Source organism: Sesamum indicum, linkage group LG3 (assembly GCF_026168435.1).
Source record: "Sesamum indicum cultivar Baizhima isolate 11 linkage group LG3, ASM2616843v1, whole genome shotgun sequence".
NCBI classification, from domain to species: domain Eukaryota; kingdom Viridiplantae; phylum Streptophyta; class Magnoliopsida; order Lamiales; family Pedaliaceae; genus Sesamum; species Sesamum indicum.
In genome coordinates, this window is record NC_142659.1 from 21,683,762 (window position 1) to 21,708,105 (window position 24,344).

At 35.3% G+C, this 24,344-nt stretch overlaps 5 protein-coding genes across 12 annotated transcripts; 3 read left to right on the forward strand and 2 right to left on the reverse strand.

The window, feature by feature from the left end:
* Positions 1-198: 198 nt before the first annotated feature.
* Positions 199-4,331, reverse strand: LOC105158360 (alpha/beta-Hydrolases superfamily protein). Its single transcript, XM_011075093.3, has 11 exons — positions 3,999-4,331; positions 3,518-3,593; positions 3,364-3,449; positions 2,933-3,026; positions 2,773-2,849; positions 2,455-2,582; positions 2,254-2,325; positions 1,803-1,873; positions 1,260-1,335; positions 545-688; positions 199-469 (listed from the first exon to the last, which is right to left on the reverse strand). The coding sequence occupies exons 1-11, from the start codon at positions 4,239-4,241 to the stop codon at positions 430-432; spliced, it is 1,107 nt and encodes a 368-aa protein (XP_011073395.1). The 5' UTR covers positions 4,242-4,331; the 3' UTR covers positions 199-429.
* Positions 4,332-5,292: 961 nt separating this feature from the next.
* LOC105158361 (protein FAR1-RELATED SEQUENCE 8) lies at positions 5,293-8,518 on the forward strand. Of its 3 annotated transcripts, none has more exons than XM_011075094.3 (2): positions 5,293-5,451; positions 5,991-8,518. In XM_011075094.3, exons 1-2 carry the CDS (start codon positions 5,383-5,385, stop codon positions 8,280-8,282), a joined length of 2,361 nt encoding a protein of 786 aa, XP_011073396.1. In that variant the 5' UTR covers positions 5,293-5,382; the 3' UTR covers positions 8,283-8,518. The 3 variants fall into 3 exon arrangements, with proteins under 3 accessions (XP_011073396.1, XP_020548550.1, XP_088734321.1); XM_020692891.2 differs by having other exon boundaries at positions 5,347-5,451; positions 5,987-8,518; XM_088878195.1 differs by lacking the exon at positions 5,293-5,451 and adding an exon at positions 5,467-5,869.
* Positions 8,519-10,049: 1,531 nt separating this feature from the next.
* LOC105158362 (protein FAR1-RELATED SEQUENCE 6) lies at positions 10,050-13,592 on the forward strand. 5 transcript variants are annotated; one of them, XM_088878043.1, is made up of 3 exons: positions 10,050-10,237; positions 10,547-10,646; positions 11,391-13,592. In XM_088878043.1, the coding sequence occupies exon 3, from the start codon at positions 11,419-11,421 to the stop codon at positions 13,432-13,434; it is 2,016 nt and encodes a 671-aa protein (XP_088734169.1). In that variant the 5' UTR covers positions 10,050-10,237; positions 10,547-10,646; positions 11,391-11,418; the 3' UTR covers positions 13,435-13,592. The 5 variants fall into 5 exon arrangements, with proteins under 5 accessions (XP_088734169.1, XP_011073401.1, XP_011073399.1 ...); XM_011075099.3 differs by having other exon boundaries at positions 10,050-10,182; XM_011075097.3 differs by lacking the exon at positions 10,547-10,646 and having other exon boundaries at positions 10,050-10,244.
* Positions 13,593-15,309: 1,717 nt separating this feature from the next.
* LOC105158365 (protein FAR1-RELATED SEQUENCE 6) lies at positions 15,310-18,181 on the forward strand. 2 transcript variants are annotated; one of them, XM_011075103.3, is made up of 2 exons: positions 15,310-15,608; positions 15,933-18,181. In XM_011075103.3, exon 2 carries the CDS (start codon positions 15,939-15,941, stop codon positions 17,931-17,933), a length of 1,995 nt encoding a protein of 664 aa, XP_011073405.1. In that variant the 5' UTR covers positions 15,310-15,608; positions 15,933-15,938; the 3' UTR covers positions 17,934-18,181. The 2 variants fall into 2 exon arrangements, with proteins under 2 accessions (XP_011073405.1, XP_011073406.1); XM_011075104.3 differs by having other exon boundaries at positions 15,310-15,468.
* Positions 18,182-18,285: 104 nt separating this feature from the next.
* Positions 18,286-19,893, reverse strand: LOC105158364 (Hus1-like protein). The gene has a single exon (XM_011075102.3). The coding sequence runs from the start codon at positions 19,804-19,806 to the stop codon at positions 18,850-18,852; it is 957 nt and encodes a 318-aa protein (XP_011073404.1). The 5' UTR covers positions 19,807-19,893; the 3' UTR covers positions 18,286-18,849.
* Between the last annotated feature and the right edge of the window lie 4,451 nt (positions 19,894-24,344).

The following is a 24,344-nucleotide window of genomic DNA, read 5'->3' on the forward strand; positions in this document are numbered from 1 at the left end:
TACAAATTCCATAGATTCACACATATTATGTGCTTGATTTGTATTGTAAAATAAGAACATCGACGAGGTATTTATGGATTTAAAGCCTTAACCCAAATTCCATTCAGTCAGAACAGGCATAAGATGGACCAGATTGAGCTTTCCTAGCTTTGAATAGTTCCCGAGCAAGGTCCTTTTTGGCATGATTAGTCCATAGTATTCGTCCAGAGGAAGAAGATCCACATTTATTTTCCTTCTTCCCTTTTCTGTTAGAATGATGTACAGATGTTGTAGCATCTTCAATTTAGGTAACAATTTACCAATCAAATTATAGAACTGCCTTTGCGACCATTTAAGACATACATTTGTATCGGAAAACATCAGCTACCTTCTAAACATAATATCCAATGGTAGCTGAGTAGATTGTGTCTTAAGCGGGCTTTTCGTGGATCAAAAGAATACTCTCAAGGCATCAACAACTTTCTCTGGCCTGCAGATATAAAATGTAGACAAGAACTAAGATGGGGAACATTGGTACGGTTGAAGAAATTCTGGGAGTTCTTACCAGTCCTCCTGTGGCATGTGGCCTGCACCTTCAATCATCTTAAGCTTTATTACATCAGGATTCCCTTTCTGAAATTCTTCCGCTATTGACTGAGGGAGATACTTGTCTGATATTCCCCAGGCAACTAAAATTGGTTTGTCCCAGCTGAAGCCACATTGGACAAAATTTCAATCATTCGGGAACAAAAAGATACAGTAGCAGCAGCATCAAAGGACAGCTTTATTTGTAAATTCACTATAGTTAACTATGAAAGATGAGGCACCATGCTTTATAATAGGAGTCTGATGCCCTCTTTCTGTTGAAAAAGCACTGTCATCATCATTATAAACGAGCATCCTTTGAAGCCTTTAATTCTTTTTAAGTGTTGAGGTTCATTTAGCAGATGCAGAATAAAAAATCCACAACTTCTCCACTATACATCCAATCAAAGTTCCCAACTTGAATTTTTTTCAGACAAATTTTTTGTTTCATCCAAATTAAACTATAGTGAAACGCAATAATTTTTGTCACAGGCATATGCACTTCGTATACACCCCTGTGAGTCCACCAGCATCTGATTCATCACTAACATCATCAAGCGCAAATTGTTATTCATAGCTCCATTTCATATCATAACTATTTTTGCAGAACACGAATATATGCTCCAGAACAAACATAAACATGTATGATGGCAGTAAATCTCATGATCATTGCAAATTTATTGATACTAATATACCTTCCAGATGCAAATCCAGCTGATATTTGGCTAGTAATATCCTTGAAGTTAGCTCTTTTTGCAGCCTCAAGCAGTGCTGAAACACAAAAACAAGATAGCATTGCTCAAAACTATTATACATGCACATCAAATGCTTTTATCCTATAATTAAAAAATACAAAGTATTTGACACAAGCCCATCAATTTGACTCGATCTATACATGTAGGATGACTTAATACAGGATAGAACTCAAGCAAACTTGCTTGCAGGAAATTTTCAGCTTATAGTTCAGATTAACATTCGCAAACGGCTAACTATGCTTGGGGAGCTACCTTATTCTGGTGAAATACTAAAACCTCTGACAGAAAAAAAAATACATCTAAATGTTCAGTTAATTTTCCAGCTAAAACTTATGAGCTGCATGTAAAAGCGTATCTTTTTAGAATAACAGTACTGCAAATTACTAAATTACTAGAAGCTTGACACCACCAAAAAAATCCAATAATAACTATTCTCAGTGGAAAAATCAACACCAAATTCCAAGATTCGGCAGCATCACAAACCAAATCCAGGTCCACTGCTGGCCAAATATGGTAACCGATACACGTCTGCCTTTTCCAGCTTCAAGACGTAGCTGCCATGAAAAGTATTCTTGAATCAGAGAACACAAAGTAAGTGATCGTAGAATCTAGATGAGAAACAATGAATAATGCCACTCAACAGTGATTTCTACTCATATCAAAATGAAATCGGTACTTTGTTTCCTCACGTCATGACTGATAGAATCTTTAAGGTCTAGAAATAAGGATCAGATGCTTGCAATATTTGAACTTGAAGGGTCTATCCAATAGGACTAATACGCAACAATTTATTTCGTTATCAGTCTAAGCAAATATTACCCAAATTTCCGAAAAAAGATGCATGTTGACCACACCAAGAGCAGAACTTAGAAAGGAAATTCCCAAATCAAGAGCAAACAGGTCTAAAATGAAAGGAAAATTTCTTGATACGTACGGGCTACCTGCTTCAATAAAACGCTCTGCCATAACCGCATTCTGGCAAGTAAATTCACCAAAAAATGGAATCCTAGTCATCAGCAATGGCAGAAACATATATTATCGCAAAGAAATACATTGACACAAACATGATTGTGTGAGAAGCGAGGTGGTCTCTTTAATAGAACTAGATGCAATACTGATTGGTGTAAAAATAAACCTTAGTTGTTGAAATAGTCCAGGAAGTGGAGATGAAATTGTCAATGGGGTGTTCAGGATTGCAAGCTTTGATATTTTGCTTTGATTTTTCAAAGCCCAAGTCAATCCATATGATCCCACCAGAAATCCCTGCAAAAGGAAATTGAGAAGCAAGATTGGTACAAAGCAAAGAAACAATTTAATTTGCAAACATATTATGGTTTCCACCTGTAGATTTTAAGAAAGTCCAAAATATTTTCGAGAAAGCAAGAGAAGTGTATTGCAGTAAACATATTTTGATTGACTGCTTACTCATCATAGATAACTGAGAAGTTCAAACCTGAACTACTAGGAGAAAAGGAGAAGTAACCCCGAGTGTGTCCAGTAACTTGTCAAATACTTCATGGAATTCTTTCTCTGTTGATGAAATTTTTGAAAATTCAGAAAAATATCGATAAACCACATAACAGATCAAAATGAATGATCAAAAAGTCTCACACCTGTGTAGTCGAATCCATATCCAGCCTGTGGCTTGTCACTGAAACCAAATCCGATCCAGTCAGGTGCAAAGCAGTGGAACCCAGCATCTGCCATCTACCAAAGAAAGAGAGCTTCAGAAATCAATAGAGACAGCAAGAACACCTTAACCAATATTTCATTTGGTTGAACAACTGCAATCGATGTTAACCTTCAAATTCAATGCTTTGACCAGACAGCTAAAAGACCGTATATTCATTGGTAGCAGAAGTAAATGAATGAACACGGTCAAAAGGGACGGATCATACATGAAAGAAGATCTTTCCAAGATTGAAGAAAAGGAAAGTAGAAAATGAAAAATAAAATTTTCCAAGAACTGGACACTATGTTGCTATCAGTTGAAAAAATTATCTCTGGAATCAAAGATATCAAATTCTAAAATGCACAACAAGACCTGAGACATGACAACTCGATAGCTGTAGGACTGTGTTGGAGCTCCATGGAGAAACACAACAGTTCCACGTCTGCTCTCAGGTGATCCTGCAAAGTGGAGAAACTATAAGTTTATGAAACTTTTTGTATAAAAACTTATCAATACAATGATTTACCTGTTTCTCTAACAAACCATCGAAACCCTCCAGATTTAATGTATGAACCATATTCCTTCCCCTTGTCTTCTATTCTCTTCAATAGATTATTGGGACATAATACACCTACATTAGTTAGTCTCCATCTTGGAAATCACCGGGCAATGCATAAAAACCACAACAAAGATAAATATCAAGGACATGAAGCTAAAGAGAAAAATACTACAGCCAGAATATGACCAATAAAAGGATTCATCCAGACAGACCAACATTCTCCGGACATAACCTCTTGTTAAAGAGTTATACAATAATCAAAAACTTCATCACTGATTTTTAACAAAAGAATTTCAGACAGTCGCCGAATCATCATCAAAGTTGCCGAATTAATCCCAATGTTCCTCTGAGAATTAGACAGTTGTAATACATTTTTAGGCACAAAAATTAATCTAGTTAAGAGGCTGAAAATAAAACATAAAACTTTACAGGGAGCTCGGAGGATTACGTAGAGCATTTGTCCGACATTCCCGTCCTCGGCAGGGGATTCCGGGAGCTGAATGGCGCTGCGGCTTGACGGATTGTCAGTGACGAAACCAAATGGATTGAAAGCTGGTTTGTCGTCATCATCCTCAGAAGCCTTGGCAATTGTACGGATGAACCTTTTCGGTACGAAAAATCTATTTGAGGAGGAAGAGGAACTGATCGGGGAGAGGAGAGGCGGCGGAGGAGAAAGGAGAGAGAAAGGCATGGCAGCGGCGGGGGGACTGGTGGTGGCGGTGGAAGTAGGAGCGAGTGAAGGGAGTTGGAATTTTAACGACCACCACTAACTACTGATACTCTGAATCTCTCTGCCTTTATATCCCGCTAGGAGTGGGACCCTTCATTTCCTCAGTTCTTTTTGTATCAACCAAATTAATTTAGAATTACCATAATGCCCTTACATCTTTACAAAAGTCAAACAAAAGCACCTTATTTTTGTGTGTTCACCTTTATAGAAGTTTGACAAATATCTTATTATTATTTGAAAAATTATTAATATTTTTTAATATTAATAGTTATTAAATAATTAGCCTAATTTGTTAATTTTTGTTAGATTTTTATTTTTTTTACAATGAATCGATCAACATATTCTTGTGAACTATAAATTATAATTTTATTTATATATTTTTTAATTTTTTTAAAATTCTTTTGTGCACTAAGTATATATATTTTTTTACAAATTTTCAAATTTGTTCGTACACCTTATTTGATTTTTTTATAATTTGTATATTTTTTTTTAAAAAAATACAATCAGGACAATATTCGTAATTTCATCCAATAATTACATAATTTTATCAAATATCATAAGAATATCTATAATTTTTTAAACACTGAGAAGATATTTAGGTAAGGCTGTTATGCGTGCGTGAATAGTCCTCAAAGAAAAATCGCGACCCCAATTATGCCAAACTTGAGGGATGAGTTAGTTGTAATTTAATCTTGTTTTTTTGAATAAAGTGAATAAGTGATATAAAATACTTCAGATAATTACATTTTATTATTTTTGAAGATTAGACAATTCGAGTACGGATTTAAAATTTGTCAAAAAGTATAGTTGAAAACAATAAAAATAAATTATTTGAATAAATAATTTTAAAAATATTTATTTATTTCTATCTAATACAATAGATTGGAATTAGTGAAAATAAAAAAAAAAATCAGTTTTGAGGGGGGTTTTTGGAAAGAAAGAAATATAAATTGCTTGTACAAAGATATATGATTTTGTTGGGGAGGACTGAAAATACAGGAAAGTAGAAGGACCAATAAGTAAAAAAGCAGGAATCAGCTAGGGTAAGAAAAACTAACCTCTCAGACTTTGACGCAACCCCACGTCAACCTCTCCTCGAGATATGGCCGACGATGCCGTTTTCTCTCCCGCCGACGAGGGCTTGTCGTCGAATTCCGGCATCGGTATTACCGTAAGTGGTTTTCGACTTTTTTTCTTGATGCCCGTTAGCTGCGATTTGTTCACCACTTGATGATTGTATCACCTCTCCCTCACAATCCATATTTTAGGGGCTTATGTTTTTAAATTAAGTTTTCGCAAAATTCCAAGAATATTCAGTCGGAACAAATGGTTAGGAGAGTCTGTTCATGGGGTTGTACGTTGAGAAAAAGCGTAAAAGTCTTGCCCAAAAGCTGAATTTGAAGCGAAAACTGAAGATTTAGCTTAATTTTAATATTCCTGTATGTGATTTCTTATGCTGTAGAGTTGACGAGTTTTGGCTCTGGTTTCCACGGATATGTTTCTTAGTGTGTACCGTTGTCTGTTGAAGAAATCTTGATCGAAAAAAATGCATAGGATGGACATCATAATGTGGGCTGCACTTATAGTTGGTGAAGTTTGCAGTTTCTGATTACTTGTTCTTGGTTCTTGGTTTTTGTTGTTGTAGTTCACTTTGTATACTTTATGTACTTGGTTTACATTCTTGTGCTGCTGCCTTGTATTTCAAGCTAGATGGAAGAAGGTTCTGAAAACAGTGAAGAACTGCTAGATGATGAAGGGGAGGAAGATTTTGAGATAGGAACCAATGATCTTGGGGATGAAGGCAGCCAACTGCTTCAAGAAAAAAACAATGATCTGGAGAATGCCATTCAGCAGGTGCTAAGAATTCAAAGAGTTGACCTTGAGAACGATGGCGTGCCAGTACTCGGTATTCATGGTGTGGACCTTGAGAATGGCAATGAGCATGTACTCGAGTTTGAGAGCAATGGGCATGAGGGGAACAGTGAGCGTATGCTGGAGATCCCAAGCACTGATAAGGATAGCTGCAGTGACCAAATGCTTGGGGTTCCAGGCAGTGATAAAGAGAACGCAACAGATGCTGATATGGCTGTGATGGGTGGTCAAACTGATACCGGGGGGAAGTCTTATCTCCCGCCTGTTGAGGGAATGGAGTTTGAATCATACGATGATGCCTATAACTATTACAACTGCTATGCCAAGGAGCTTGGATTTGGTATTAGGGTTAAATCTTCTTGGACAAAGCGTAACAGCAAAGAGAAGCGTGGGGCAGTCCTCTGTTGCAATTGTGAGGGATTTAAAACAATGAAAGAAGCAAGCACTCGAAGAAAGGAAACAAGAACTGGCTGTCTAGCAATGATAAGGTTGAGGTTAGTGGAGACTAATAGATGGAGGCTGGATGAAGTTAAATTAGAACACAACCATTTATTTGATCATCAGAGGGCTCAAAACTCCAGGTCGCATAAGAAGATGGAAGCAGGGGCCAAAAGGAAGTTTGAATCAGCAGTTGATGTAGAAGTACGAACAATCAAGTTATATCGAACTCCAGCTGTTGATGCAGTGAGTTGTGGAAGCTCGAGTGAAAGAGAACTCAGCAACCATGTTGAGATGGCGAAACGCTTAAAACTCAGAAATGGTGATGTAGTGGCCCTTTATGATTATTTTCGTCGAGCGCAGCTTGCTGACCCAAATTTTTTTTATATTATGGATCTAAATGATGAGGGGTATGCAAGGAATGTCTTTTGGATTGATTCTAGGTCAAGGGCTGCCTACGGCTATTTTGGTGATATGGTAATTGTAGACTCAACATGCCTGTCAAATAAGCATGATATTCCACTTTTGTCGTTCAGTGGATTGAATCACCATGGTCAACCTATTTTGCTTGGTTGCAGTTTGCTTGTTGATGAAACATTTGAGACATATCTTTGGTTGATGAGAGCATGGCTTACATGTATGATCGGACGTCCTCCACAAACTATAATTACCGACCAGTGCAAGGCATTGCAGGATGCGATCTCTGAGGTTTTCCCCAGGGCTCATCATTGTCTTTGCCTACCCCTTGTTATGAAGAGCATTCACGAAAAATTAGGAGAAGTGGCGGAGTCGGAAATATTTCAAACAGTACTAAACAGAACCGTGTACAACTCAATGAAAGTAGAAGAATTTGAAATGGCCTGGGAAGAGATGATTCAACATTTTGCTTTCAGGGATCACAAATGGCTTCAAAGCTTGTACGAGGACCGAGAAAGATGGGTCCCAGTTTATTTGAAAGACACTTTTGTTGCTGGAATATATTCTTCAGAGCCAGGCGAATACGTAGCTCCATTTTTCCACGGGTATATACATGATCAAATGACTTTGAATGAGTTTTTCAGTATGTATGAATTACTCCAACAAAAGAAGATTCAGAAGGAAGCTCTTGACGATCTCAATTCGAGAGAGTTTAGACCTGTGTTGAGAACAAGGTGCAATTATGAATTGCAGCTCTCCGAGTTATATACTAAAGAAATATTCTTGAAGTTCCAAGAAGAGGTGGTGCTGATGTCTGGTTGTTTCAGTGTAACACAAATTCACGCCAACGGACCAATCTTCACGTATATGATCAAAGAACGAGATGCTGAGGGAGATGCAAGGGAAGCAAAGAACTTTGAAGTCGTGTACGATAAAGTAGGGGTAGACGTTCGCTGTATCTGCAGTTGCTTCAATTTCAGAGGATACTTATGCCGACATGCATTAAGCGTCCTCAGCTACAGCGGGGTGGAGGAAATCCCAATCCAGTACATCTTAACACGGTGGAGGAAGGATGTGGAACGCTTGTACACTCCCGATCTTGGTTCCAACAACATTGACATCAGCAACCCTGTTCAATGGTACGATCACCTGTACAGACGTGCCATGCAGGTTGTTGCAGAAGGGATGGCATCACAAGATCATCACATGGTTGCTTGGCAAGCGTTCAAGGAATCGCTCAATAAGGTTCGTCTTGTTGCAGAGAAACCTGTATAAAATAGTCAGTAGAGATGAAGGGCAACGTCGTCTACAGAAGTATTAAATCTTTCTTATACGAATTCAGATATGTTACTGTACAGTTATCTTGCTAAGTGTATATACATGTTATTCTCCCGCTTCTTGTTGAATACAGAGAGTAGCTCACTTTTGAGGTCTGTTTTTTGGTTTTGTTATAGGACTGATTTTCACTGTAGATTGATTGTAAGATCAATGAAGTAGGCTAGTTCATGCTACACTCGATACTTTGTGCATTAGATAATTGTCAGATATTTCCGATTTTTAAAAGACGGGGTATGTGTCAATCATCTAATTATTTGGTGTTTAGGAAGTAATAATATACAGGTGAAATTGAATCTAAGAAGCTATATACTATGTTTGGATCAAGGAATTCAATGATGAAAAAAAAAAAAAAGAGAGCAAAGTACAAAGATTAGCAAAAAGAAGTATCATTTGAAGTGAGGGTAATATTTTTGTATAATGATTTTCTCACTAAAATTCAAGATCCAAACATAACATTACAGCCTCAATCCACCTAATTCCTTCAAGTGGACTTTCAAATTGTTGATTATACCTTGAGAAAGATATAACTACAATCACTCTTTTGATTTTTTGCCCCACACACACACAAAAAAATTAATAATAATAATAAATAAATAAATAAAAATGCCTTTTTTCTTCTGAACTTGTGTACAAGTCTACTTTAATCTAAAAAAAGTAATTACCAACATGTAAATTCTATATTTTCTATGTTTATTTTTAAATATTATGTATTGTTACAGTTTTATTTCATGGTGCTATTACCAAATATATATATATATATATATATATTTTACTTAATATTTTGTCTTTTCATAAACAATTTATCACAATTAAACACATAATCAATGCTATTGTTTTTTTTTTTTTTTTTGTGGGGAAGATATGAGCATCGAGTGTGCACGACTATTAGTACTATTAATTAATTGGGAGATGCCCTTTATAATTAATTTGGCGGACAAATTGTATGTTGACTTAAATGCCTTTTTTTTTTTTAAAAAAAAATAATAAAAATTCAAAAACTTGCTTCCTCAAATTTAAATCCATACTTTGAAGCACCCTATTGTATACACTATTCGACCTTTTTATATTTTTAAGAATAGTATTTTTGCCTTGGTTCTTCTTTACAAACATCAAGTGTTTTATACTTTATTTTAAATAAATTTATACCATAAATCTCTTTAAAAAAATTACAATTATAACTATATTTATATTTTATGCGTGCACATGACACACACTCATTGAGTGTGCAATTACCGCTAGAATGTACTATTCTTATAAACAAAGTGTTAGAATAATTATCTTTTATTTGCAAAATATATATTATTTGAAATATTCTCAAATTTATTTATTTTTATACGAATTGACCGTCTGTTTATTTTTTTCTAAGAAGAATTATAATGAGTTCTCCTGAAATTAATCAGAATTATAAATATTTTTCATAGAATTGATAATTATCTAATAAATATCCTCTCGTGGCGGCATTTGTTAGATAGATGTTATTTTCATGAAGTTATTTGTAATTTTCTAATAATGAAGTAATATTTATAATTATAAAAAACTTTAGAGGAGTTCATTATAATTTATTATTTTTTATTAATGATATTTTATTCATAAAAATACTAAATTAATAAATATTATTTAAAAAATATTAATTTGGTCTGTAATTTATTTTATTTTTTATTAATAAATAATATAATAAAATAAGAACAATAGGTGCGACAAAATCGTAATTACAACAAAATCTACAAGAAGGTTCTCTAGGCCCTGGAGTGCTACATGTTATTTCACTCGCCGGAGCACTAACCGTAATTTTCTCCGGCCGCTGACTCCCGGCCGTCTTCGTTCCTAATACTCACATGTGAGCCGCATGCCCTCATTTCTCATGCAATCAAGTCAATATATGCAACGGAGAGGTTGCGGGTGAAATGCATGTTTAGAAATTTTCATTTCAGTTGATTATCGGTGTGAATTATTGACGTTTGAGGTTTCAGCAGCTGAAGATTTGAGCAATGTTTCGATCTTGAATGCGAATTATCTTGAAATTTTTAGAATTAGACTAGTTTTCCAGTTTTTTATTAGGGTCAATTTTTTAAGAAGTTTGAAGTTTTGATCTTTACAGTGGTTTCTGGTTTTCTGTCTCTTTCTTTTGGTTTTCAATGGAAGGTGGTGATAATTTGGAGTGACTCTTTTTTACTTAAAGAAGTGATTGGAAATGCTTTCAGGTGCTTCTTTTCTTGGAATATCTGTGTCCTTTAAATGGTGCGAAGCAACTGAATCCTGTGTTGAATGGCAATGGCAGTAGCATTTTGCTGCTTTGAATCAGTAATTTTCTTGATTTTTGTTATTTGTGATAAGAATTGTGTTGAAGATAAGTGGCATTATACTTGTCTGATCTCTTCGTATTTTAAGAAAGGTTGATAAATTTAATGGAAATAGAGAACAGTTAATTAGGGTTCATACTGTCTGAGAGTTATGATATGGAAATTCTGGTAGTTTCTATGTTGATGGCGTATAGATTAGGGCAAGATGTTTTGTGATCACTTCTGGACCATTCATATATTTTAGCCTATTGAATGCCTGATTTCCCATGCTTCAGTGAGTAATGAATATATTGATTTCCATGTCTTGGTTGCCTGTGCCTCCACTTTTGTTCTGTTTTTGCGCTGGGGGATGATTGTCTGAAGTAAAGAAGATATCACAAGACACTATGCTTCATGGGCTAGAATTTAACTGGCACCTTAGAACACTTCTCTATTTGGATTTTAGACATACTATCTGCTAAAATTGGAAATGAAGAGGCAACTTTGGCCCACACAGCAGTGTGTATTAGTTGCAGCACAACTATCACATTGTCGAGTGATTTTCTCTGCTTTAATTTCTGTGCAGAAGTATCTAGTATCTGCTTTGCCAATCGCTTGTTCTACTGTAAAAATTAGTCTCTTGTGAACAGAAGAAACAGCTAGCACCTTTTTCATTTAATTTTCAGTTATCATTGCTATTATTATTTCCATCAGTAGTTTTTTTTTTTCTTACTCTGTTGTGCTTTTTGGGCTTATGTTTGCACAGAGAGAGAGAGTGTGTTTTTCTACTTAATATGGAAGAGATCCCTCTTCACACTGAGCAAACCACAGATACACTACCCTGTGAGACTCCACCAGGAACCAATGATGGGAAAGCAGCATTTGATGATCAAAATGGCAATCTTGAAGGTAATAATTCTCAAGGAAGGAAAGAATTCGTTGCTCCTGCTGTGGGAATGGAATTTGAGACCTATGATGATGCTTACAACTATTATAATTGTTATGCCCGAGAGGCAGGCTTTAGTGTGAGAGTGAAAAACTCTTGGTTCAAAAGAAACAGCAGAGAGAAATATGGTGCAGTACTTTGTTGCAGTAGCCAGGGATTCAAAAGAGTTAAAGATGTAAACCGTCTCCGGAAAGAAACAAGAACCGGTTGTCCTGCTATGATGAGGATGAGGTTAGTGGATTCCAAAAGATGGCGGATACTTGAAGTTACTCTCGAGCACAACCATCTATTAGGGGTGAAAGGTTACAAGTCTATTCGGAGTATGGGTAGTGGGACCAAGAGGAAACTGTCTTCTAACTCTGAACTGGAAATACAACCTGTCAAATTGTACCGTGCTCTTGTGATAGACACCGGCGGTGATGGGACCTCTAATTTCAATATAAGGCAGGCTAAAAGTTCATCTGATCAGCCCAATCAATTGAACTTAAGAAAAGGTGACGCACAAGCAATGTACAATTACCTCTGCCGTATGCAGTTGACAAACCCGAATTTCTTTTACTTGATGGATCTAAATGATGAAGGGCGCTTGAGGAACGTGTTCTGGGTAGATGCCAGAGCTAGGGCTGCGAATAGTTACTTTGGTGATGTGATTTTCTTTGACAATACATGTTTGTCAAACAGATATGAGATTCCCCTTGTTGCATTTGTTGGCGTAAATCATCATGGTCAACCGGTGTTACTTGGTTGTGGCCTCCTTGCAAGTGAGACAATGGAGTCATACATTTGGCTGTTCAAGGCATGGGTTACTTGTACATCTGGACATCCCCCACAAACCATTATCACAGACAGGTGCAAGGTTTTGCAGAGCGCAGTGGCTGATGTCTTTCCAAAGTCTCACCATCGATTTGGCTTGTCACACATAATGAGAAAAGTTCCAGAGAAATTAGGAGGATTGCGGAATTATGATGCTATACGGAAAGCATTGCTGAAAGGGGTTTACGAGGCTTTAAAACCATTTGATTTTGAAGCAGCATGGGGGTTTATGATCCAGCGTTTTGGAGTAGCTGATAACGAGTGGCTTCGATTGTTATATGAAGATCGAGCACTTTGGGCTCCTGTTTACCTGAAGGACACCTTTTTCATGGGAATGGCTGCCGCACAGCCTGGGGAGACCCTGAATGCATTTTTTGACAAGTACTTGCACAAGCAAACTCCACTGAAGGAATTCCTCGACAAGTACGAATTGGCCTTGCAGAAAAAGCACAAGGAAGAAGTGATTGCAGACATGGAGTCAAGAAACTCTAGTCCCGAACTAAAAACAAGATGTTCCTTTGAGCTGCAACTGTCCAAGGTATACACTAGAGCAATATTTAAAAGATTCCAGTTGGAAGTGGAGGAGATGTACTCCTGTTTCAGCACAACGCAGATACACATTGATGGGCCGATCACAATATTTTTAGTCAAGGAACGGGTTTTACACGACGGTAACAGGAGAGAGATCCGGGATTTTGAAGTTCTCTATAACCGAGCTGCAGCTGAAGTTCGTTGCATCTGCAGCTGCTTCAACTTTTATGGTTATCTATGTCGGCACGCATTGTGTGTACTGAACTTCAATGGAGTGGAAGAGATCCCCTCGAAATACATTTTGTCACGGTGGAAGAAGGACTATAAACGCTTGTACCTTCCGGACCATGGGGCTGATAACGCTGATACAGAACGTGTGCAATGGTTCAACCAATTGTATCGAAGTGCATTACAAGTTGTGGAGGAGGGAGTGATCTCTCTAGACCATTACAAGGTTGCATTGCGAGCATTCGAAGAGTCGTTGGTTAGAGTTCACAGTCTTGAAAAAAAACATGTGTAGCCAACTTCTTTAACATAATGACTCTTTTATCAACAAAGAGTGCTCCCAACTTGTGCATCATGCGAGTTCTTCAAGAAGCATTACCATATTGAAATTTGAAGATCAAACAGCTCTGATTATTTCAAATTTGATGGTGGTAGTGATTCAACTCTTTCATATGGAGATTTGAAGATTCGACTCTCTGCGCTAGATTGAAAATACCCGGACACGATAAGAAACTTGATGTTAGGAATTGGTTTTTAGAGTGTGAACTTGTGCAGGAAATATGAAAACAAAATACTTAAGAATTATGTGGTTCCAAGAAATCTTTACGCTTGTTTAAGATTAGTTTCTATTGCAATTGTATCGAGTGATAAAAGACTACTGATCAGCTATTTATATTATGGCACCTGTAAAGCATTTCTAAAATTATAATTTTATCTCTAATTATTTGTATTAATATAAAAAGAAAATCATTCCACACTTCTAAACGACGGTTAATAACACTGCCGCATTAATCTTTTTGTGAAGTAAAAAATGTCATTCATAATAAAATAACTAATTTATTCAACTATTTAAAATTTATATTAATTGATAAATTATTTTTTGTTCTTTCTTTTTATTAATATATGTATTGATTTATATATTTTATTCTTATTTATAATATATTTTAAAGCGTGTAAATTATTTATTATATGCACATGCGAACGACGTGCTATAATGATTAGTACATATATAAAGAAAAAATAGCATTTTCATCCCAAAACTTAAGGCGGTTCTACTTTTGGTCCCATTAATTGCAAAATTCTCACTTTTGATCTCGAAATTTAAGAAAGTAGTACATTTTATCCTACGACATCTTTCCAATTAGATAGTTAACGAAAAAAGCCACGTAGTCATTAAGTGCATGAGATCAAAAGCACTACTTTTTAAAAGTTATGGTGCCAAAGTATATAGACCCTAACAACTATGTGCATTTTATATTAAAATATCAAATGGTATCATAAAATCAAAAGTGCTATTTTTTAAAAGTTATGAGATTGAAAATGAGAATCTCATAATTCATGTAAACTAAAAGTGGAAAAAGATTTTAAATTATAAGGTGAAAAAGTGTTGTATCTCCATATATATAAATATTTATAGAACTTAATGTACTGTGTGTGTGTGTATATATATATATATATCTATATTGTATGCTTGATCTGAGGTCACTGATCTTAGTGAACGAATTGGTGTTATCTTGACATAATGACTGTAATATGATCAATTTTTAATTAAAAATGACAAAAGTTAGGAGAGAAGGCGTAATATTATGGGCTTGAGTAACAGGTGGCAGCCTGTGATTGGTGCTACCATCCTCATTTTCCTTCCTTTCTTGTAGAAAAATTGCATTTTACATCCTACAAATTATTCCCTTTGTAATTTTAGACCCATTTTTTTAATCTCACCGCATTATACCTCATAACTCCAAAAAATATAAGTTCAATCCCAAATATTAATTTCGTTAAATTTCTGATAAAAATAACACGTGTATGACACAAGCTCCGTTAAATCTTGAGGAAAATTAAGGTTAATTCTATTATAAATTTAACGGAGTGAAAATTTAAAATTAAAATTATAAGCTTTTGGAGATTATCTGAGTCAATATAATAAGTTTAAAATTAATGGAATCAAAACCATAAAAAAATTAACTTGCAGAACGTAACATGTAATTTATTTCCATTTTAGAATTCACTATTTTATTTTAACCTCAAATTGGAGTGTGAAATACACATAGGGAGGTTCCCAATTTCATTTTCATCCTCCAAGTAGGGGTCAAAATGCAATTTCATAGAAACTTTCTGCCTAAAAGTATAATAAAACAAGTTCTACAACATTATCCAAAACAAAACTTACAAGGGTACATCTGACAATTCATCCGCAACCTGCGACCATTTGTTAATCAAACCCGGAGGCACCGCTTTGTCTGTCCAACTACTCATATCCGCGACTGCTCCGCCTCTGCACCACCGCAATTTCCCGCCCGCCGCCGATTAAATATCACCCTCATCAATTGTAAGCGTACTCCGGGTTATTTGCTTGTTCTTGTACGTATATGCGTAAACGCATATGTTTACATAAACAATTATTGAGCTAAAGACTGAATTTTGTTGAAGAGTTGGATGTAGAATTAGTTCTCTGTTGAATGTACCACGGTACGGGTTCAATTTGCTTTACAATTTTTTATTATAATGGATTAGTTTTCTCAAGTTAAGAGTGTTCATTTTTTCCTGTTTATCTGTGGAATTGCGCATGATGAAATTTCTTGATTTAGTCCCTGAGTTTTAGAACACATAATTGCAGTGTGTGTGTGTGTGTGTTATTGTAAATTAAAATCAATCAAGGGAATATTGCGATTTTGATCCCACACAATAGAGGTGGTTGCATTTTTTGTCATATACAATAAAAATTGTGGCAGATGGTCGCATATGATAATTATTGTAGCATTTGATACAATTTTTTTAATTTGTTTTTCCCAGTACTAGATGGATGAAGTTTCTCTCAATGGGGAAGCTGCATATGATGATGAGGCTGAGGGATTTGAGATTGATGGAGAATGTGCAATGACAGAATATGTTGGTCAAACTGGTAATGTTCTACTTGGTGAGAATCCACTGCCTCCAGCTGTTGGGATGGAGTTTGAGTCTTATGATGATGTTTATTACTTTTACAATTGTTATGCAAAACAACAAGGATTCGGTGTAAGAGTAAGTAATACTTGGTACAGAAAGAGCAAGGAGAGGTATAGAGGGAAATTAAGCTGCAGTAGTGCAGGGTTCAAGAAGAGATCTGAAGCCAGCCGGCCAAGACCTGAAACTCGGACCGGCTGTCCTGCAATGGTTAAGTTTAGGTTGATGGAGAATAAGAGGTGGAGAATTATAGAAGTTGAGCTTGAGCACAATCATTTAACCAGTTCAACTAGTTCTAAATTCTATAAATCTCATAGGATAATGGATCTTGGAAGTAAGAGACCTTTGCCAATCGATGGATCTGAGGAAGTTCGTAAAATCAGGTTGTTTAGAACAGTGGTTATTGACACAGAGGATAACGGGTTTTCAAGCTTTGATGAAGGTGACTTTAGGAATAATATTGATCAGAGTGACGACAAGTTGAACCTTAAACAAGGGGACACTCAAGAAATGCTTGACTTTTTTACAAGGATGCAGTTGGGTAGCCCAAGTTTCTTTTATGTGATGGATATTAATGAGAAAGGATGCTTACGGAACACATTCTGGGCTGAGACAAGGTCTAGGCCCGCCTATGGTTATTTTGGGGACGTTATATTCATTGATACTACGACTTTAATCGAAAAATACGAGGTTCCTCTTGTGTTATTTACTGGTGTCAATCACCATGCACAGCCCATGTCGCTGGGCTGTGGCTTAGTTTCCAGTCAGACTGTGGAGTCCTTTACATGGCTGTTCAGAGCATGGCTGACATATATGGTGGGACGTCCTCCACAAACTGTTATTACCAGCCAGTGTAAAGCCTTGCAAAATGCTATTTCCGAGGTTTTTCCTAGAGCTTTTCATTGTCTTTCTTTGACTAATATTATGAAGAAGGTTCCAAGTGAACTGGGTAGGTTGGAGGAATATGACGCAATCAGAAAGGCATTTACTAGAGCAGTTTATCACTCATCAAGAGTAGATGAGTTTGAAGCAGCTTGGGAGGAAATGGTGCAGAGCTATAGGCTTATGGATCATAAATGGCTTCAGATGTTATATGAAGATCGGAAGCGGTGGATTCCAGTCTATTTGAAAGAAGTTTTTTTGGCAGGAATGTTTACCGTAAAAGAGAATGAGAGGTTGACTTCACCGTTTGAAGAATACTTGAGCCCACATACTTCACTTAAACAGTTTTTCAGCAGTTATGATCGAGCTCTGCTGGAAATCAACCAAAGAGAAACAATATCTGATTTAGAATCAAAAAACTCTAATTCCATGCTAAAGTCAAGATTCTATTTTGAGTTGCAGCTCTCGAGACTATATACAAATTGCATATTTAAGAAATTTCAAGATGAAATAGAGGGCATGTACACTTGTTACAGTATAAGACAGATGAACATAGATGGCTCTATCGTGACTTACATTGTTAAAGAAGACATCCAAGTCGAGGAGAACTGGAGGGAAACAAGGGACTTCAAGGTGACGTACAATGCTTCTGATGCTGAAGTTCTTTGTGCATGTGGATTATTCAACTTCAGGGGTTATTTGTGCAGACATGCATTAAGTGTTATCAACCAAATTGGTTTGGAGGAGATTCCACCCCGGTATATTCTTGCAAGATGGAGAAAAGACATAAATCGTAGCTATATTTTCAATCATGGCTGGAATGGCATTGATGTTAACAACCCTGTGCATAGATATGATAACTTGTACAAATGTGCTATAAAGGTTGTTGAGGAAGGGAGGCAATCACATGATCGTTACAAGTTCACTTCTCAATCTTTAGATGAGATACTAAACAAGGTTCGTATCTAATAGGATTATGAGGCTAACTCTGTGTAGATTCTGTGCTTTGTATCTTGAAAGTCTCTATCTCATTCTATCTAGCAATCGTGGCAAGTGTGGGCAATTGCCACAATCATGCTTGGAAGAACCTGTTAGCCTAGGAATAGCAGTTGTGTAGAATATGCAAGTTAATGTACAAAGGTTAAAATCCAAAGACAATTATTCCTCAAGTGGACATACTCATTGACTATCTAGATTCTTTTTCTTTGGTGGTATTATTATTCAAGCACTTTTGATAGCTTAAGCCTACTTCATTCTCCCAGTGAAGGCAGCATATTTGTGACTTCAAACATGTCCTAAACAGGATGTCAACAAAAGTCCGTGAAAAGAAACATGTGCCCATAGTGCTCGATTCTTCCACTATTAACACAATAGAAATCTTAACCTCACAAATTCTAAGCAGACAGAACGCAGAATGCAGATATCATAATTTAACTTATAACAATGCGTTCCATTGATGACAAAACAAGAGGAGTGGCATATCTGAAACTCCTCTAGCAACCAAGTTCCCTTGCCACTGCTTGGAATGCAGGAAATCACATTACAACTCTCTGTTTTGTTGAGGTAACATGAGAATCTACACCATACAATGCATTCCATCAATCGGCGGCATAGCCACTCATGACATCTGCTATATATACATGAAGCCGATGAAGCCCTGGAGCGTGGCAAAATGCAACTCAATAAGATCCATAGACAATGTTATGAAAATTAGCAAGGCACGATGGACTACATCACCCGGAGGCTTCAGTTGGAACCGGGTTCAACCACAAGCAGCCGATAATGCAGACTTATCGATTTATCCGTTTGCCATGGCCCAGGAACAAAGAACTGAAAAATCACAATCAAACAAGCATCCTGGGGAGCAATCCCATCGAATGCAGCATCAGTTAGAACCGGGATCGAGCACAGGGAGCCGACAATGCAGACTTATAGATTTATCCGTTTGCCTTGTCCCAGGAACAAAGAACTGAAAAATAACAATCAAACAAGCACCCTGGGGAGCAATCCCATAGAATGCAGCATCGGGCCTCGCCAAACTACACTGCAGAGACTTGAAAAAATGCTTCACACTAACTTGCACATTCATCGCATCTCCTCTCTGAACAGCCCTCTCAATCCTAGTCTGAGCACTCAAACCCTCATCCCCCACCACCCGATCAGCCCTCTCCCCTAAAACCATAAGCCTCCGAAACTCAGCCCCCAATGTGATCAAACTTGTCGAAATCTGCAAATGCAAGTCTCCGCATTTACTTATGGAGACCCCCATAACCTCCCCAACGTGCTTCATCCTATCAACAAAATTCTGCAGCGAATTCAGCTCGGGCGCTCTAACTAGAGTCGCAGGCATTTCCTGAGCACTTTCCAGCGCGAGCTGGAGCTCCTGAACATCCGCCCGCGACAGGGGTTTCGAAATGGGCACGTCCTGGACCACCGCGGACTTGTGCCCTTTTGCTTCAAACGTCAGAAACGGCATCGGTTGGGTCGAGTGCGGGGGTAACTTCTTGACCAATTTTATCTGGAGGCCACTGGAATTGAAGTCCCTGGACTCGACGTAGATGGCGAGGATGGAGCGGAGGGCGCGGTGGAGGAGGGAGAGGTCGATACAAAAGGCGATCTTGTCGTCGTTTTGGCTGGAAATCCGATAGTCGTGGAAGAGCGACTGCTGCTTGAACTGGGCGACAGATTGGACACCGTCGGCGTTGAGGAGGTTGTGGAGGAAGAAGGCGTGGTCGCGGGTGAAGTAGAGGTGGCAGATTTTGCCCATCTTGTCCAGCGCCGGGAGGATTCTCTTCTCCAAGAGGTTGATGCCGTTGTCCGTCAGGAACGCTTTGAACTTCATCTTGATTCGGGTCGGGTTAATGGGACTGAGATATGGGTTTATTCGATTGCGGGTGGAATTTTGGGGAAGATGGAGGGAAAACACTTTTTGCGTTATCAACTGTTCTATCTAGGGAAAGAAAAAGCTTTTTATTACTTTGACGCCCCTCCTGTTAGGCGTAATTACATAAAAGGGATAATTACAGTTTACAACCCCCATGAGGTTTGATGAAACAAGGTAGTTTAGTCATATAAAAAAAAATATTTAGCTCGTAATAAATTAATTAAGATTAAATATTTATTTTTATTTTTTTATTAATATCAATATGTTTATAAATATTGACTAAATTGAGGAATTTATTTTAATTAAACGTCATGAGTATTAAATATAATTTTTCAAACAACAAAAAGATTTATAAATAATTATGAAACGGGTGTATCCCTTACATAAATATTCTTTTTTTTTATAAAATTTCAAATATATTCCTTAATGTTGTAAATGCAATTACAATTATATTCTTATTCAATAGTGAAACAACACATGTACATCAATAAGGGTCTAGGAACATCATATTAGCACCCCTTGAAGAGTGTATATGTAATTTTATAAAGACAAAGGATGTTTGTATAATTAGACTTAACGTTAGGTGGGTGTTGATATAATTTATTCTTTTCATTACTATTATTATTATATATTTTTTTAAAGAACAGTGGAATGCATATATTTTAGGTTTAATTACAATAATATATTTCTTAAAAAAAGGTAGTATAATTATTAGTTATTATATCTATTAAACTATCAAAACCTTCCTTCATATTATTAAAATATATTTGAACATGTGGTAATATCTAAAAAAAATTATAAAATTCCACCCATAACATGTATATGATTGTTTTATTATATTTCTTTAATTGAAAGCACAAGCATCCAAGAAATGATCCATTTACAAAAGGCCCAGAGAGCCAGGTTATGGGCTCTTGTTAGCCTTCTGAGAGGTTTGCGCGCACTAGACCAAATTTTGATATTCAATCCTTCACTGAAAAAATATAGCCATCAACAAAAACTAATAATTCCCACTGTAATTTGAAATTTTAAAACAAAAAGAAGAAAGAAAAAGAATTCCCTCTTTGAATTTTTAAAAGAGAAAAAAAAAAAAAAGTGAAAATGATAGCGATGTGATCCGTGGAAGTGGTGGTGCACGGTTGGGTGGGTAAGCGCCCCCACAGAGGAATATTGATAAGCAAAGGGTAGGTTGTACATTACATTAGCAGCATATGCAATGGTGTTATGCAGTGAGCTCCGAAATGGCTATGCATTTTCTGACACCACCTCTCTGTGGTTGCGTGATCATACACTTATCCCCTTCCCTTCCTCCACTCCATGCATACCATTCTCCACCCCCCCCCCCCCCCCCCCAAACTCCCATCCCCCCATATATATATATATATATATGAAGTAATCATATTCATTTTTTTTAAAATTTGATACAATTATACATAAATTTTTTGTGATTTAAAAAATTTTATTTTTTGAGATTTGCTTGCATTTGATAAATAAGTCCCCTCATTACTCAGAACTCACCAGATTTGCTAATTTTATTAAAAAAAATAGATAAAGATCTATATTTATTCTCGATTGACTTAATACTGATTTATTTCAAGTCAAATAAATTAATATTTTTTATGATCAAATTATCGTTATACATCGTCACATGCCAATGCATGTTAGTGGGTATCTTCACTGTTATGAAAATAGTTTAGTCATAAAAAATTTGTTTGACCTGCAATAAGTCAATAATAAGTCCATCGAGAGTAAATATCAATTTTCATTCAGATTTTTTTTTTATCAATATCAACAAATTCAGTAAATTTTAACTAATGGATAGACCTATTTATTAAGCGGATGCAAACTTCAATAATACTAGATATAATTTTTCAAATTATAAGAGTTCTAAGTGTTTTATATTAATTTTAGAAAAAAAGGATTATTCCTATATATATATATAAGTATCATCATCAGCATTTCCATTTTCTTTTCTTTTCTTTTTTAATATAAATTTGACAATACCTTGCTACTTGAAATCAAGAATCCTTTTATTTTTTTTTCAATATAATTTTTTCTGGTCGAACGTCTTTCTGTATATGTATATATATTGTTATTGTTATTTTCTTCCTGTCGTTATTAATTGATTGGAATCTCGTATTTTTAGTAATTAGGGTTGTTATATAATAAGGAAACTATTTTTGTTTGTCTCTCTACAATAATAATAGTAATAATAATAATAAATAATAAATAAATTATTATTCATATTTTTATTATAGTTATACCATACATAAAGATAAAGTACAGTTAGAATGGATGAGATCGAAAATACATGAATAATTGTTCTTTTAATTTGCTTCAAACATTAATTTACCTAGCTCTTGCAATTAATTAATGGTAATTATATCTCTATACTCTGATTTATGGTTAATTTATACAAATATCCATACTTTTCAAAAAATCACACATACACCCACCAGGAACAACAACATTGTTTTAATAAATCAGTCATGCTCTTTGAAAAATTATATATACATCCCTAAAAAACGTCAGCAATATTATACAAACTTACCCTGTTTTTTAGCCGTCAGAGGTGGTTTCTATAATTACATAAAAGATAGTGATGATTTATGTAAATAAATCATAAATTAGGAGTATAATTATAATTATCTCTTAAATAATTAGATAAATAAAGGAAAATACTAGCAAGTTTCAATTAATTAACTTACCATAATGACCAAAACAATAAGAAATCGACATATAAGGTAAAAGTCTAAGACAATATATATATATATATATATATATATATATAGAAACATGGACAAAAATATTAGAATTGGGGACCCAATTATGCAGAGAATAACAGTGCCTTCCCTAGTCATATTCCAAGTACAAAATTCAAATAAGTTGACATGTGATGGGATGTTAATCATCACTTTATATTTTTTTTCTTTAAAAAAAACATTATTGTCAATAAATAAAAGATAAAATTATATAAATTGACACCCATCCAAATCTAACTATATAAATACTCATATCTTTTGTAAAATTATAAATGGGTAAATTATATTTTTGGTCCCATAAGTAAACCTGTTTTCAATTTTGGTCCCACACTCAGGCCAATTCGCACATTGAGTCCTATTTGTGGTTTTTTTTTTTCAATTTGAGAACCATTGAGGGATTTTCATCCAATTAATAACGGCAGCTGCTCTTTTCGTTAGTCCATACAATCAAAATAAGAGTAAATTATATTTTTGGTCCAATAAGTGGACATGTTTTCAATTTTGGTCCCACATGTAAATGTGCGAATCGGCCTGAGTGTGGAACCAGAATTGAAAACAGTGGCCTGAGTGTGGGATCGAAATTAGAAACAGGTCCACTTATGGGAAAAATGTAATTTAACCTTATTTTGATTTGTTGACTAGCGGAGAAAGCAGTTGCCGTTATCAATTGAACGGAAATCCCTCAATGGTCCTCAAATTGAAAAAAGTACCACATATGGGATTCAATGTGCGAATTGACCTGAATTTGAAACTAAAATTGAAAACGAATCCACTTATGGGACCAAAAATATAATTTACCCAATTATAAATAAACATGAAGGGGATTGTGTCTGTGTAATTTATTTCAATGGGTATTTGTGAAAAATTTAACAACCGAATAACTAGAGAATGTAGGTAGTGATAGTTTTGCAAATGGTGTTTCTATATATCTAAATCTAATTTTAAAGAATTGATGTCAATGTATACTTAATAAAATAAATAACCATATATATATTTATATATATATATATGAGAGAAAGATGAAAAAACCAAATACAAAAATAATTTAATTCTTGAATATTAATTTATAGTATATTGGGGTTTTAATTTGCTACAAGAAAATGGCTTAATGACTAGGGAAAAAAAAAAACCAGCGTCGAGTAATTAACAAGTAAAATTCTCGTTGATAATCTACATTACTTAATACAAAAATTTTACTTGCTAATGAATTGGCAAAAAAAAAAAACATTACTTTTTAATAAATTCAATAACGAATTATTTAAAATATATAGATTAACTACATTTACATTCGGTGACCTATGGTCTGTTTACACAAACCATACCTATTTTTTGGATAATTACACATACACCCATGATCAGAAACATCAATATGATCATCCACACAAATCACTCTTATTTTTTCAAAAAATTACATATAAACTACAAAAAACGTTAACATCATTACACAAATTACCCGTAATTTTTGTTGTTATAGGTGGCATCTATAATTATGCAAAAAAATATAAGTAATTTATGTAAATTAACAAACCATAAAGTAAAAGGATTTAAGTGTAACTATTCCACATATATATTAAATAATATAAATTAACGATAAAAACTTTACTTACTAATTAGCTCATCATACTAATTTTAACATTAAATTTTCTTGTAGCTATTTAGTCTCTTTTTTTTAATAGTGATTATTGGGTGTTGGTGATATATCTATTTAGTAGTACCCCACCTGCGCACTCACTA

Excerpts from the sequence above, each read along its gene's own strand:
- LOC105158360 (XM_011075093.3), bottom strand. The coding sequence starts at position 4,241 with ATGCCTTTCTCTCTCCTTTCTCCTCCGCCGCCTCTCCTCTCCCCGATC. Across the intron at positions 3,450-3,517 it reads ATGGTTTGTTAGAGAAACAG|GATCACCTGAGAGCAGACGT; the intron begins GTAAATCATTGT and ends TCCACTTTGCAG. Across the intron at positions 470-544 it reads CACATGCCACAGGAGGACTG|GCCAGAGAAAGTTGTTGATG; the intron begins GTAAGAACTCCC and ends TTATATCTGCAG.
- LOC105158361 (XM_011075094.3), top strand. The coding sequence starts at position 5,383 with ATGGCCGACGATGCCGTTTTCTCTCCCGCCGACGAGGGCTTGTCGTCG. Across the intron at positions 5,452-5,990 it reads ATTCCGGCATCGGTATTACC|ATGGAAGAAGGTTCTGAAAA; the intron begins GTAAGTGGTTTT and ends ATTTCAAGCTAG.
- LOC105158362 (XM_011075097.3), top strand. The coding sequence starts at position 10,192 with ATGCCCTCATTTCTCATGCAATCAAGTCAATATATGCAACGGAGAGGT. Across the intron at positions 10,245-11,390 it reads ATGCAACGGAGAGGTTGCGG|AGAGAGAGAGTGTGTTTTTC; the intron begins GTGAAATGCATG and ends ATGTTTGCACAG.
- LOC105158365 (XM_011075103.3), top strand. The coding sequence starts at position 15,939 with ATGGATGAAGTTTCTCTCAATGGGGAAGCTGCATATGATGATGAGGCT.
- LOC105158364 (XM_011075102.3), bottom strand. The coding sequence starts at position 19,806 with ATGAAGTTCAAAGCGTTCCTGACGGACAACGGCATCAACCTCTTGGAG.